Source organism: Felis catus, chromosome A3 (assembly GCF_018350175.1).
Source record: "Felis catus isolate Fca126 chromosome A3, F.catus_Fca126_mat1.0, whole genome shotgun sequence".
Lineage (NCBI taxonomy): Eukaryota > Metazoa > Chordata > Mammalia > Carnivora > Felidae > Felis > Felis catus.
The window spans coordinates 86,513,048-86,527,814 of NC_058370.1; the positions used below are offsets into that span (position 1 = coordinate 86,513,048).

The 14,767-nt window shown below is 40.6% G+C and overlaps 1 protein-coding gene across 21 annotated transcripts in view; it reads right to left on the reverse strand.

The window, feature by feature from the left end:
* AAK1 (AP2 associated kinase 1) overlaps positions 1-14,767 on the reverse strand; it is a 166,157-nt gene that overhangs the window by 24,396 nt on the left and 126,994 nt on the right. For 11 of the 21 annotated variants that reach the window (XM_019827338.3, XM_019827339.3, XM_045054330.1 and 8 more), the window contains 4 exons: positions 13,268-13,500; positions 11,830-12,005; positions 9,759-9,863; positions 3,427-3,522 (listed from right to left, as the gene is read on the reverse strand). In XM_019827338.3, the coding sequence (XP_019682897.3) occupies positions 3,427-3,522; positions 9,759-9,863; positions 11,830-12,005; positions 13,268-13,500 (610 nt within the window). The remainder of the gene's footprint in view (positions 1-3,426; positions 3,523-9,758; positions 9,864-11,829; positions 12,006-13,267; positions 13,501-14,767) is intronic. The other 10 variants (XM_019827340.3, XM_045054331.1, XM_045054329.1 and 7 more) reach the window with 4 other exon arrangements.

Consider the following 14,767-nt stretch of genomic DNA (forward strand, 5'->3'; position numbering starts at 1 on the left):
AAGACTTTTCATAACTAGGACTGCCCCATGGGGCATAAGGGCTCAGAACCAAAGTCTACAACATTTCCTATCTTTATACTAATTTAAAGTTTACAGAGCAATTCCAAATACATGCTTCCATCTGGCCCTCACAAGCCACTCCATGAGGTAGGTTTTAAAATAGTTTTAATTTTGAGGCGAAGAACACAGAGTTTAAGTGATTTGATCAAAATCACCAAGCCACGATGTGGGTAGAGCCCAGGTCTGAAAAGTTCAAGCCCACTTTTGTATTTCCCTAAACCTTAATTTTAGCTTTGCAGTCGAAGGCTTTATTGACCCCCAGACAGGGAGGTTTCACTGGCTGGGGCCTGGGGCCATTAAAAGGAATGTGTGCAGCAGCACAGTCCCGACAGCACCAGTGTCTCACTTTCTCACCCGGAACATGAGATTATTACTTGACAAACCTACCAGTCCGTCTTCTTTGTAGAATCAGAGGAAATTACATGGGAGGGCATTTTAAAAGCATCAAATAAAATGTTAAGTCATTAAAAGGCATAGAGTGGTCAGGAGACGAAGATTTCATGACTCTTTTATCATCAGGAAGGTAGAGTGTGGAGGGAAGCATGTATGCAAAACAAACAGCCCTAAAAGTGTGACTGGTACCCACGGTGGTCTGGAAGTAGTGACAAACTGGGTGTTTTAGGGGGGCAGGAAGAGGGGAAAAAAACTTGCAGTTTGTTGAGGTCCCAGAGCCCTACGCTCTCAGGCCTCGCCTCAGACATTTCAAGATGCTAAGGAAGGAGGTAGGGTAATCCCATCCATATCCTATCGATATCCTTGGATTAAAAGGCTACAGAATTGAATGGTGTTACAGGCAGAACATTACAGTACATACATTAATCAGACACAGCTGCAAGACACCATGCTCAGCCCAGATTCTGGAGGCTCGACAAAGGGCTGGAGGTGAAGAATCTTCTAAACCTAGCTACTGCTTTCACTCCAGGGTTTGTGGGCTGTACCTTCATTTATTCACCCTCTGAGAGTGGGTGAGAGGCCTGGCTGGGAGTTGGCAGAGGCCCAGGTAGAAAATTATGAAGCCAGTAGTCTGGTGTTTGGGAGTTGGGGACACAAATGGAGAGCAGTGGGGCTGCCATAAGCCTTTCAGCCTCAGGTTTTACTTTGTTCATTCATCCAATCTGCAAATATTCATAGAGTACCAATCTACCCGCCAGTGTTCTTAGCACTGGCAAAGCAGTGCTGGATCAGACAGCAAGGTCGCTCCCTCAGGACACTGACATCCTGGCGGGGAAAGACAGATAATGGACCAATGAAAACAATGTCATGACAAATGCTATGAAGAACAAAGCCAGGAAGTGTGACTGAGAGTGCTGTGGGATCACGACAGGCCTGAGAAGATAGCATTTAAGCTGAGACCCAAATGTCAGATGATAAGAAGGAACAGATAGAGAGAAAAAGCTTTCCAGGCAGAGTATCAGCACGTGCAAAGGCCCTGAAGTGGGAACAAGCTGAGACTGTTGGAAGAAAGACTAAAGAAAAGAATATTATGAGCTCAGGTTAGAGGGGTGGCCAGAGAGCTAATCAGATTAGTTAGGGCCTTTTAGGTCTTGGTAAAAAGTCTGGATTTTACTCTCAGTGATATGGAAATTCATGGGAGCACAAAGGAGTGACATTTCTAATTTATGTTTTCAGATGAGTCTGGTCTGACAGATCATAAAACAAATAAGATACCCCTGTAATTCTCAATTAGAATATTCCATTAATAGATCTCTTATTAAAATCCAAGAGGAGTCATGGCTTAATTGGTATGAAAGTGTATACCAGTATCACTTTAGCAGGAATCTACCAGAAAAAGAGAAATATGGAGGATCAGGAGACAGGAAAGATAACAATGTAGAAGGCAGGATGGCGGCCGGCTCCCTATGGTGCCTCCCAGGCTTATCTTTACAACTCATCTCTACAACTGGGAGTTGATATCCTGAGCCACCTCACGTCTGTGCCTGGCTCGTCACCCCGATCCAGAGGGCACCCTGTGACAGTTGTGGGGGACAGCTACCTGCCTGTGGGCCCTCATCTTCCGGCCTGTGCCAAGAGGTGTCCCTTCCAGCGTCTGCAGCCCACGGGCCATCTGGGAAAGAGCAAGGCAAGAGCCTGAGGGGTATCACAGGGAAAATGCCTCGATAACCCCTTTTCTTTGTCTGATCCCATGACTGCCACGACAGGGAGGAAAAAGAGGCCAGTGGGCTCCAGCCTGAGTTCGCAGCCCATACCTTTCTAGCTTGAAAATGGCTTGTCTAGGTACTGCCCAGCATGCCTGCATGATACAACAGAGAAAAGGACCTCTACTTGATTCCTTCTTCCCTTTCCTTTAACTATCCTATACTGAATCATTTCCCAGCGACCTTAGGTATTTTTGACCTACATCCAGCTCCAGCAAGCTATGAAGTTACACAATACTACTTGATCAAGGCAAGTTTTTGCCTCCCCTAAGGAGGGTCAACAGATTGCCTAAAGAAATAAAAACTGTCATGGTACCCTTGCTGCAGTCTGTCTTAGTACATAGATGATACAAACGTCACAATCATTTCCAATCTTGACTCAATCAAATACCTTTAACATTCTGGGAGAGAAGAAGAACCAAGCAGATCCTATTAGTTTAAAACCGAGAGAATAGGCAAAGGTAAGAATAAGAAGAAAAACTACCAGAAACAAAATGACTGCTAGATGCTTCTAAAGAGTTGGATCTATTCAAAAAGACTGGTAGAGAAAAGAAAGGGTGGCTTCTGTGTCTCACATCATGCTCCCCACCCCCACCCCTAAAAGGATGGGGAAGAGAGTAGGGAGAGAAATCACTGGCAGTCATGAAATGCTAGTATCCAATTGGCAAGTATCCAATTATTGTTTCAAAAGCTATCTCAACCAGAACACACTAACAATTTCTTCCTTTTTTAGACTGCTCACTTAAAAATCAGATATGGTAGACCTAAAGCGATATTCGAACTCATGCAGTCCAAATTACTTCACCGACGAAGAGTCAAGTCCAGAAGGTTTTCAGATAGGTGAAGTGCCAGGAAGGGAACCTGGGTCTCCTGACTCATATTCCCTTTAACTTTTATTATGTATTTTTATTTAGAAAATAAAAGCCCATTATAGGAAAATCAGTACCGGCCAGGAAATTATCATATAACCACCATTGGCATTTTGTTCCTTCTATCACATGCTTACAGGTCCCCCTCGACATGTTACAATCATATTAGACTAATGTTCTTTCCAATACACAGGCCCTCCCATTACCAAAAAATATACAATAGAACCTATTAATAGGCCTTGGATTTCACATCCTTTTCATGGAGTGTTTAAACAACTCTCAAGAAACCCTGGAAAACAAGAATCAACCTGCTTAGGCTCAGAGCAGCTCTGTTTACCTACCTGGTGCATCAGGTACTTGAAGAGGGATAAAAGGATCAGATACACTTAGAAGTGGGAGGCTAGAGTCCACAGTCTGCCCACCCTTCCTTTTTTCAGCTGGAATGGGTTGGAGGGGAAGAAAGGGTCAAGGAGAGAAAAAAAAAGAGAAAAGCAGAAAACATCAAGTAAATCTAGATGAACTTAGCATCTATTAACCCAACAGCTCAAATTGCAGAGTAAATCTAAACTTAGAGGCAGAAGAAAGATGGATGAGCGGATATAATCCAGGGGAAAGGCAAAATATGTATGAGATATATAATCCAGTCCTTGCAACATACTCAAAGATGTAATTAATGATAAAACTAGTACTATATTCATACCCCTGAAATTCTACTTCTTCTTTGTGTGGAAGCCTATGGTGGTCTCTTCCAGAATTCCTGTAGCGATTATTATCCATATCACACATTTTGGCATATAAACAAACACTGCCTGTTTTGTAATCTAGCACATATGTATACATACTTCCAACGTGCCCTTTACCCTCTTGAGGTCATGGTATCACCAAATGTCTAGGCATGCTAGGCAGAAAGACAGAAAGAAACAGAAATAGACTTTCTGCCTGTTGCAAGCCCTAACCTCTGGACTACATCTAACATTTATTGACATTTATTCTGTATCTGGCAAACTCACAGATTTATAGAAATCTATACACCGTATGGGATATCAGGGCTTAAAGGGATCTTAGGATTTTCTAGCACAATTTTCTTCCTTTACAGAAAAGAAAACGAAGCCCAGAAGTTAAAAGACTAGCCAGAGGTCTATCAGCAAACCCAGGATCAGAACACAGGTTTGCTGCTTTCTACTTTACTATTCTTTACGCTGCATTTTAATATTCAGTTTGCTCAGTAATTAAAATCTCTATAGAGTGGGTTTTTTAAAACTTTTTATTTTCAAATAATTATGAAATCAGAGGAAATTGCTGTACATAGAGTCCTGGGAACCTTCTTCAACCAGTTTCCTTCCATGGTGAGATCTTTTACAACTGTAGGACAAAATCGCTGACATTGTTACAATATTGTTAACTAATTTTATTCAGTTTTCACATACACTCGTCTGGGTGTGTATAGTTCTTCGCAATTAGACTCTATGTATAGATTAGCATAGGCACCACCACAATGATATAGAATTGTTCCATCAAACAAAAGGACCTCCTTGTTGTTCTCCTTTATAGTCACACACTCCTTATTCCAGTCCCTACCTCTTGGAATTCACTAATCTGTTCTCAATCTCTACAATTTTGTCATTTTGAGAAGGTTATTAAAGTGGGTTTTTAAGTTGCTTTAAAGGTAGATGGAGGAAGACAGGGATAAAATCACTGCTCTTAAAATCTCTAAAAAAATTTTTAAACGAGACAAAATGAAATATATTAAAAGAAAAAAAAACAAATTATATAACTGGATACATTCATCTTCAAAAGAAGTATATATGTGTAGAAATAAAATTATGGACACAAATATTGTAAAATGTCAGCAATGTTCTCCTCTTGGAGTGGGATTGTGAGTTCTTTTATCTTGCTTCTTTGGGCTTTTAGTCATTTTTCCAAAATTACACTAACGAATGTATATAACTTAACAGAAAAATATGTTAAATAAAGAGGCACAATGTCAAGTTCCAGATGTCTGTTGCAACATATGGACACAGTTCATCAACATTTTTGCAGCTTTTACCATTTAAAAAATGTTTAAAATAACCCTTCTGCCATCCTCCCTGACTTATGAAATTTCCTGTTTATTTCCTTCCTTGTTGATCAGATGGTTTAAAATCAGTGAACAGTCTGAGCTTGGTTAGAAAACTCGTAGAAAATGGTGCTATCCTATATTTCATACAAATGAGGACATGTTAATTTCTGGGGTTTAGATATAATTTTCTTTCTTTAAAAATTTTCTTTTAACGTTGATTTATTTCTGAGAGAGAGACAGAGCATGAGCAGGGGAGGGGCAGAGAGAGAGGGAGACACAGAATCCGAAGCAGGCTCCAGGCTCTGAGCTGTCAGCACAGAGCCCCACGCGGGGCTCGAACTCCCGGACAGTGAGATCATGACCTGAGTTGAAGTTGTGTGCTTAACTGACTGAGCCACCCAGGAGCCCCTATAATTTTCCTTCTTGTGTCAAGAATGAAAAGCGTCACAAACACAAAAAGTTTATACCACAGACAAGAAAGAAGGAAAAATACCACATGTTCATTTAAAAAGACTGGATAAGGGGCGCCTGGGTGGCGCAGTCGGTTGGGCGTCCGACTTCAGCCAGGTCACGATCTCGCAGTCCGTGAGTTCGAGCCCCGCGTCAGGCTCTGGGCTGATGGCTCAGAGCCTGGAGCCTGTTTCTGATTCTGTGTCTCCCTCTCTCTCTGCCCCTCCCCCGTTCATGCTCTGTCTCTCTCTGTCCCAAAAATAAATAAACGTTGAAAAAAAAATTAAAAAAAAATAAAATAAAAAAATAAAAAGACTGGATAAGATGAAAAAAATATGAAGATGTTTTATAATGTTTGTAAAAAGCTTAGTGTCACTGATTTACAAAGGTTCTTGAGATATGGTTATGACTACAGCTGCTGGACTGGGCTGTTCGGGTTCAGATCTCTATCCTGTCATTCATTCTCCAGTTGTGACCTTGGGCAGGTCCCTTTAATTTCCCATGGGCTGTTTTAAGGGTCACCTGAGATAATGCATAAAAAAGCACTTAACCAGTGGGCTTATTAGCACGTAGCAAGTGCTCAGTACATTTTCGCTGCTGTTACTGTCATAACTCTACTCAAATGTGTTTAAGGTGTTTAAGTCCCTCAAGAAAAATATGGCCATTTATAGACTACAAAGTAAGCATAAAGGGGAAGAAGACGTTACAACAAAAATAAAAACTGTTTTAAAAACAGTTCATACAGGGGCACCCGAGTGGCTCAGTCGGTTGAGCGACCACTTCGGCTCAGGCCAAGATCTTGAGGTTTGTGAGTTTGAGCCCCGCGTCGGGCTCTGTGCTGATAGCTCAGAGCCTGGAGCCTGCTTCTGATTCTGTGTCTACCTCTCTCTCTGCCCCTCCCCCACTCATGCTCTGTCTCAGAAATAAATAAACATTAAAAAAAAATTTAAAAAACCAGTTCATACAGACAAATGAACAACAAAACAACAAAACGTGATAAGTAGGAATCAAAGGCACTGAAACTGGGAGCAGATGGGAAATCTGTAGGGGCCTCTGCCATTAACAGTGGTAAATCCAAGCTCCTATCCTTTGGCAAAAAGTAGTTTTTCATTCATTCAACAATCTGTACGGAACCAAACACTATACTAAATGCTAGGATTCAACAGCAAAGAAGACTTTCCTAAAGCTTACTTATTCCATGACCCCCTTTCTGGGGAAACTATATTCTACCCAGTACCATAGCTGGACATTATTGTGATGCTTTATCCCAAGGACAACAGTCAATGCTTCATACATTTGGTACATTTAGGCAACTGTGTGGCATATCAAACTTTAAACACTTTAAACCAGATCAAATTATCAGTGCATTTAAAAATCACACAGGCAAGGGGCGCCTGGGTGGCTCAGTCAGTTAAGTGTCCGACTTCAGCTCAGGTCATGATCTCAAGGTCCGTGGGTTCAAGCCCCACATCGGGCTCTGTGCTGACAGCTCAGAGCCTGGAGCCTGCTTCAGATTGTGTCTCCCTTTCTCTCTGCCCTTTCCCTCTCATGCTCTCTGTCTCTCTCTCTCAAAAATAAATAAACATTAAAAAAAAAAAATCACACAGGCAAGAGAACAAAGCTGAAAATGGAAAATAACACAAAGAATTTTAACTATTTAATATTAAAAAGCACATCCCCCAAAGAAGTCCAATGTGATTCCAAAATAATAACATAAGAATATCATCTGAAGGCTTACAGGATATGGTTAAAACTCCAGTTTTTTTCCGACGAGGGAAACACACCTATTAGAAAGCACTCTCAATAATCAGTTTAATCTTCAAAGGTCAGGGTGGGGTAGGCAATTAAAGAGAGGAGAAAAGAGAATATTGAAATATCTGTGGAGAAGTCTTCCTGCAGATTATAATTAGTCTCTCTCCCCACTCTCACGCTGGTTGGGAGAAAACTATGGTGGGAGAAAAACTCTAAACACTTTTATTATATTTTTAAAAATTTTACTAGATGTTCCTTTTAATACTGGCAAAGCAAACCTAAGAAAAACAGGGATCTGTAATCAAAAAAAATAAAAGTTAAAGAATTAGAAGACAGAAAAACGGTAGATTTTATAAATCTAAGAGCTGTCTCTGAAAGATACTAAAACAGCAAAATCTCTACTAAAGTTACTAAGAAAAAGAGAAACACAAATACATACAATTAAAATTGATGTATACAAATATTATAAAAGGTTTAAATGCACTATCTTATTTTACTTAAAAAAATTTAAACCTGCAGATGATTTTTAAAAAAGATATTAGTAAATTTGCCTCATTCTGTGGCAGGAAACTTGAGAGAGGAACTTCTGGAGCCAGAGGGTTGGTGTCCCAGCTCTGCCACGTCCTAGCTCTGTGACCCTGGAAAAGAGACTAGACTGTGCTCAGTTACCTCACCTGTGACTAATGTAGAGATGTGTTGAGGGTCAGAAGAGATAATAGGGTTGTTGAGAGGGTCAGATGAGATGATACTTGTGTAGGACAAATGACAGGCTGGGGAAAATGTTTACAATATAGGACATAGGAATAGCTCTTACAAATTAATAAGAACAAAATGAACACAGGACCAAAAAAAAAAAAAAAAAAAAAAAATAGAAGAGAAAAAAAGGCAAAGGACATGAACAATACATATCCCAGAAGAAATAAAAATGGCCAGTAGATACTGTCCTCTGTGTACAGCCTCTGAACTGGGCTGGGTGAGGAAATGGCAGAAAAATTACTCTCATTCACTATTGATCAAAATAAAATTTGTACAGCATTCCCAGAGGCCAACTTAAAAGCAGGTACCAAGCCTTAAAAGACACATATCTTCTGATTGAATAAATAATCTCCTACAAGTTATCTTAAAGCAACTGTAAAGGATATTATGTAATGACAGCCAAAGTTCCAATAAGAAATGTATACATGAAGTTAGAAAAACTACTGCACACCTAAAGAAAGCAGGAAGAAAGAAAGAATATATAAGGTTAAAATCAGAAATTAATCCATACAACTAAAATGATCAATTTCAGAAGTATATCACATTCCATATGTGCACAGAATATATATATACACATATACATATATACATACATATGTACGTACATACATATATATATACATACATATACATATATATACACACACATACACTCAAAACCTCACACCTGCCGCTGAGGGAAATATAATAGTAAAACACTGAAAGCAAATTAATGTTTAAAAAAGAGGTTACTTGGTTAAATACATTAGGACAAACGCATATGAAGCAATTTAATGCAGATCTTTTTAAAATTTAAGAGCTTCTTTAATGATGTGGGAAATGTGCCAGATTTAGTAAGTGAGAAAATTTGGTTTTAAAATAGGACGATAAAGATGTACATTAGAGTCTTAAGCTGAGGTTAAAAACTGTGTACAAAATTGTGGTCATGTATTTTCATGAAGGAGAAGATCTGTAACTTTCATTAGATTCACAAGATATCTGTGACCCTAAAAATGTCAAATGCCACTAACAGGAACCAAAATGGTATCCCTGAGCTGTTTCTCAGTGGTGAGATTATGGGCATTTTAACTTTCTTCCCTATGCTTTTCTATAAATATTACTTTTATATAATAAATATGTATCATTTTTTTAATTTTTAAGAAATGTTAATCGAAGTATAGTTTACTATGTATAAATTCTGTTAATAAAGGAGAAAATTAATTTTTTACTATTGCTTCTTTAATTTAAAAAAGGCCTAATTTTTTAAAAAAGATATCTCCCTCTCCCCATAAACACACACACATGCACAAAAACACAGCTCAGTAGAGTCTTGGATACAGGATAGAACATCTAATTCTTAGAATTCTTCGAGTCATTCCACAGAACCTAAATAACTAACCTAAAAGAGATTAACAGAATGATGTTCTTAAATTTAGAAATATTTGCTTAAAGTATGTATGTGAACCAAAGAGAACAAATCCTGTATATTACTGACATATCATCCTGTCATTTGAATTCAAGTGATTCCAGATTTTTTTTTCCCCCGATCTTTAATATTGGAAATCTTCTGAATAAAAGAAAACATAACACCAAGATTTGGGGCTCACTGGTGTGCCAGAGTTATCTGTGGAGGTTAACAACGGTAAACCCTGTGTTTCACACGTTTGCTATACTAACCTGTTCCAGCAGAAAATGAGGGAGTGGCAAAGGCATCACCTTGAGTTGGTTGAAAGCCTGGGATCAAACTCTCAGCTGAGCCTCCAAGCTTCTCAGGATGTTTGCCTGGAGAGACAAGATACCACTCAGTTCATTCCAGCAAAATCCCATGATGTGCACATACATGCAGGAGATGAAGGGCACCTTCTGAAGTGACTTCTAGACTTTTTTTTACTGCATTATGGCAACACCTCAGCTATTCAAAGGTCTCTGTCTAGTCACTGCAATAACGGAGACAACAGTGAGAAAAGGAAGGAAGTTTTAAGAATCAAAGATCGCACGTTGGTTTTGCAAGGCAAAAAAGAGTTCTGGAGATTGGATGCACGACAGTGAGTATGTAACTAACACTACTGAACTGTACAGTTAACAATGGTTAAGAAGCTAATGTTTATGTTATGTATATTTATCATCACTAAAAATTTTTTCAAATAAATAAGTAAAAAGCCATAAAAGAGATGGCTGGAGTGAAAGCCCGAAGGTTCAAGCACCTTACTCAGAGCAGGATGCCTCCAGTCCTTATTCCAAATCCATTTATTTTTATGTAATTCTAATGAGTTTGCCAATCTGTTTTCTGTGGTGGAAACAGTTCAGGAGTGGACATGAGAAGGGGGCGTGGGGGAAACGGCGGGACTGAGACGTCACAAGGGACAGGAACAATGGTAGCAGTTCAATGTGACAGAAGAGAGACAGGAAATTATTAAAAATAGACACAAGAATTTTAAAACCTAGGAGTCTCTTTTTTTTAATGTTTACTTATTTTGAGAGAGAGAGAGAGAGAGAAAGAGAGAGCGCATGAGCGGGGGAAGGTCAGAGAGAGAGGGAAACACAGAATCTGAAGGTTCCAGGCTCTGAGCTGCCAGCACAGAGCCTGACATGGGGCTCGAACCCACAAACCACGAGATCATCACCTGAGCCGAGGTCGGATGGTTAACCAACTGAGCCACCCAGGCAGCCCTAAGCTTGGCAGTCTTTTAATCAAGTGCAAAAATACTAGAGTTTTCAATAGCCCATGAAGGTATTTCTGTTATTCTAGAACAATAACTGACATACATAACAATGAAATAATTTGACAATGAGTTAGTTGTCTGTCAGAGTTAAATCCTATACCCTATCTTTGGCTTAAGAGGATAAGAAGGCGCACGTGGATGGCTCAGTTGGGTAAGCATCCAACTTTGGCTCAGGCCATGATCTCACCGTTCATGAGTTTGAGCCCCACATCGGACCGTCTGCTGTCAGCTCAGAGCACACATCAGATCCCCCCTCTCTGCCCCTCTCCTACTTGTGCATGCATTTGTGTGTGTGCTCTCAACCCAAAAATAAATAAATAAACTACAAAAAAATAAATAAATAAAAGGATAAGAAAGTAATACAAATTTTTTAAAGGTATCTATAAAATAATAGCTAAAGTTAAAATGTCTGGTCAAAGTCCGTATCATTCACTCGGTTCTGATCATTCCTTTACCCTGTGCTCTTGTCTAATGCTGAGGTACTCTTCTCGAAGGATTTTCCCAACGTGCTGTTGTTTTCCCAAAGTGCATGTTGCATGCCTGTGTGTGTATCTGTGTCCTGCCTTCCAAAACAGACTGTGGGTTTTTGAGAGTAGAAATGGTGCCTTCCATTCATTTGATTGCCTTTTCGCAGTCAGAATTCTAATTCACGGTGAGAGATTCAATGTTCACGTGAGGGCAGCACACTCTCCTGGGTGAGCAGTAACAACTTTCTGTGACAATAAACACACGTAGGACGAGAAACCCATCACACTTGTCTGAGGAGTGACCGTGCTTGACACTACCATCCTGAGCTCTGCTACCAAATCCTTCCTAAAAGAGTCCCGCTCTCCGTGCCCCTGCCTGCAACAGGCCAGGAGTTCCTGAGGATGGAAAGACATCAGTGCCCTGGTAAACATACCAGTTTGCACACGTACTTCAAAATCAAGCCTCTGAGGGAAAGAAAGAGCCAACCCTCCATTTTCACAGGCATGCCCCTCTGGAGCTAGGGTTTTAAGAATCACAGAAAGACACCAATCGCTCACCTTCCCCCAGCTTGGCAAAGTCCTTGTTCAGTAGTTCTTCAGCGGTGAGTTTGGAGAAATTGTCGTCATCGAAGGGATTCCACGTAGAACCTTCTGAAGCATTATAAACATTTTGCTGGGAGGTCCGAGGAGAGCCTGATGGAGTGGTGGTTGCAGACCTAGGTAGGTTCCCACCCCCACGAAATGAAAAAGTTGAAAAAGGGTCAATCTGCTTTCTCTGTTTGAGATCAATTTGTTTTCTAGGTCCAACCATTATTAGCAAGCGCTTTCTCCAGCAATCGGACACTTTCCACAGATACTTTTCTCACTGTGTGAAATAAATATCTCCCGTTCCTTCATGATCATTTATCTCCCACTACTTCTTTCATCTCTTGCTTAGATTTTTGGTCTCATCTGCAAGTCCTTTCAATCCAGAATCCCAAAGCAACCTGTTCTTAGGCTTGTGCCTCCTATGGCACCCACTGTAACATCCACAATAACTGATCCCAGAGGGGCCAGGACTGGTGTCTTTTCAGGTGCCTCCCATCTGTCAGGATCTAGCCCGCAGAGAATGAAGGGCCACCGTGAGTGGTCATCATCACAGTTAAAGGGAAACAAAGACGGTTATCACTATCTTGTGGTATCATTACCTAATTTTCTTCTAAAGTCTCTCTTGAGACTTTGCATTTAATTAATGACTTAAAGATTTTTAACATTAGAGTACACGATTCCAAGAAAGCTGAGGGTCTGAAATTGCATTTACCTAGCGAGCACTCATTGCTATCTACTTTATTTCAGGCACAAAGCCAGTCACTGGATTTACAAAGGTTAAGACACGGTCCTTGTCTTGGAGGAATTTACAGGCTAGATCAGCTGGACATACAAACAAATAATGATGACACAATGTGATGCATGCTCAAAAAAGGTTGAGACAAACTTATATATGATACCAAGGGGTCAAAGAAAAGGTCATCTCTGCATGGATCTTGATGAAAAAAAATAAGCATTTCCTAGGTGGACAAGGAGGGTAGTGGCAGTCTGGGGAGAGGGCACAGGATGAACAAAGTGCTCGCGATGATGGAGAGTGACAAGTCCACCAATGTGATACAACAGCCTTTGGTCTGTTAACCAATGAGTTCAGATATAAGCCACAGGCAATGGGGAGCCAAATGAGAGATTTTCAGCATGGAGATTTGATCAGACTACAAGTTTAAAAAATACTCTGTGGAACATGAAATGGGTGAGAGAATGGAAACAGTCAAGCAAATGTGAAATTATTCCTTAAGATCAGTATGGTCTACGTACTACAGGCAAATTCAGTTTCTTAACAAACACAGACACCTACCATTATATGTACATCTACACACATCGACACGCAGATGCCAAGAATTACACAGCCCTGGCACACAGCAGCCCTGGCCCACAGCAGTAAGAAAGATAAAGAGGAAGCACCGCATACTTGGACTTATTGAGGCTGGCCTCAGCTGCAGCTGCCTGGAGCAGCTGGGTTGATTTGCTGGCAGGGACCCCGAAGACCGCACTATGGGTTACGTCACTGAGAATCCGCCTGTGCCCAGCACGCTGGGTCTTGGGGGATGATGGAGGAGTGAGAGATCCGAGTTTCTGTCCCTGGACGGCAGGAGGTGGGGTTGTTTGAACCTTTGGCTGTTGTCTTACTGGGGCTTGAATCTGCTAGGAAGAAAAATGACAAGTGTTCTCCACCTCCCCCAAAAAAAGTGGGGGGGGGGAGGAAAAACAAATAAACAGACAAGCATAATAAAAAATGCCACATGAGAGCTACTATGGGATTCAAATAGCTGAATTTACCAATAACAACCAGAAAGAAAGAAACCCAGTTTTTGACAATCTGAGCTTTAACTCTGGGACTGATACCAACATGCTATTTATCTGATGCTTCTATGTAAATTTCAGCGTTCATCAGCAATGTTATCCAGACTAATCATGCATACGGTCCAGAGCATAAGACTGCAGAAGCTATTTCTAACTCCAAAAATCGAGAATGTATCCTACAGGACCACTTTCAGCTTCCAAGGTCACAAAGGAACTCATTCAGAATGCCTCCAAAGAGCGTGCACGTTTTAAACAATCTACCACCACGGTCAGAAGTCAATGACGGCACACCCCCCGCTAAAACACATTTGAGCTGAATAATTCCTGCTAAGAGACCCCCGACTCTGATATAGCTCAGACCACTGGTTAGGAGTAAGTTAGGATTCTACTGTGATTCATAAATGGTAGTGCTTTTTTTGTTCATTTTGTTCTTAAGCCTCTTTATTTCATTGATAAGGTGGGTCTACACGATTCTATTTCTGTGCCTCCCCTGAGAAAATGTGTACAGCATCGGGGTAGTGGGGTTAACCCGTTCCACCCTTCAGTTTGGAAAAGGCACTGAAGAACCAGGTAGATAATATTAGTAAGAAATAAAAAATTTGAAAAGCGCTTGATGATAACTGATCTAATAACACAAGGAGTCTTGAGATTTGGGCCATTTTCAGGAGGCAGAACAAACCATCACCACAGAAAAGCCAATAGGAACATCTTTGTGGCCACTTGGTTACACTTGAAGCCTAAGTCACAATCTACAAAGTGCTATTATCAATAAGAGGAACAAAAAATAGTATTAACAAGGCTACCTAACCCTTTAATTTTGTCAGTCCAGAGACAGAATTATTTAGAATCTTGAAGGCCCCAGGTATTTCACTATCGCTTCCCTCTGGTCCCTCATCTCAGATTAAGATGCCCCGTCCATGCTACAGCTCAGTTTTCACATTCTGTGTCTTCGAAGGTAGGTCCTGAGAGAGAAAGGGAACCAGAGGGTCCAGCTACTTGGGTCAGGATGCTGAGCAGCCTGGGACTTTCTGTCCTTATATTGATTCAGAGTCTGAATTTTACTGAGGTAGGTGATGTGCACGTTTGAGTACACAATCACCCACCAATT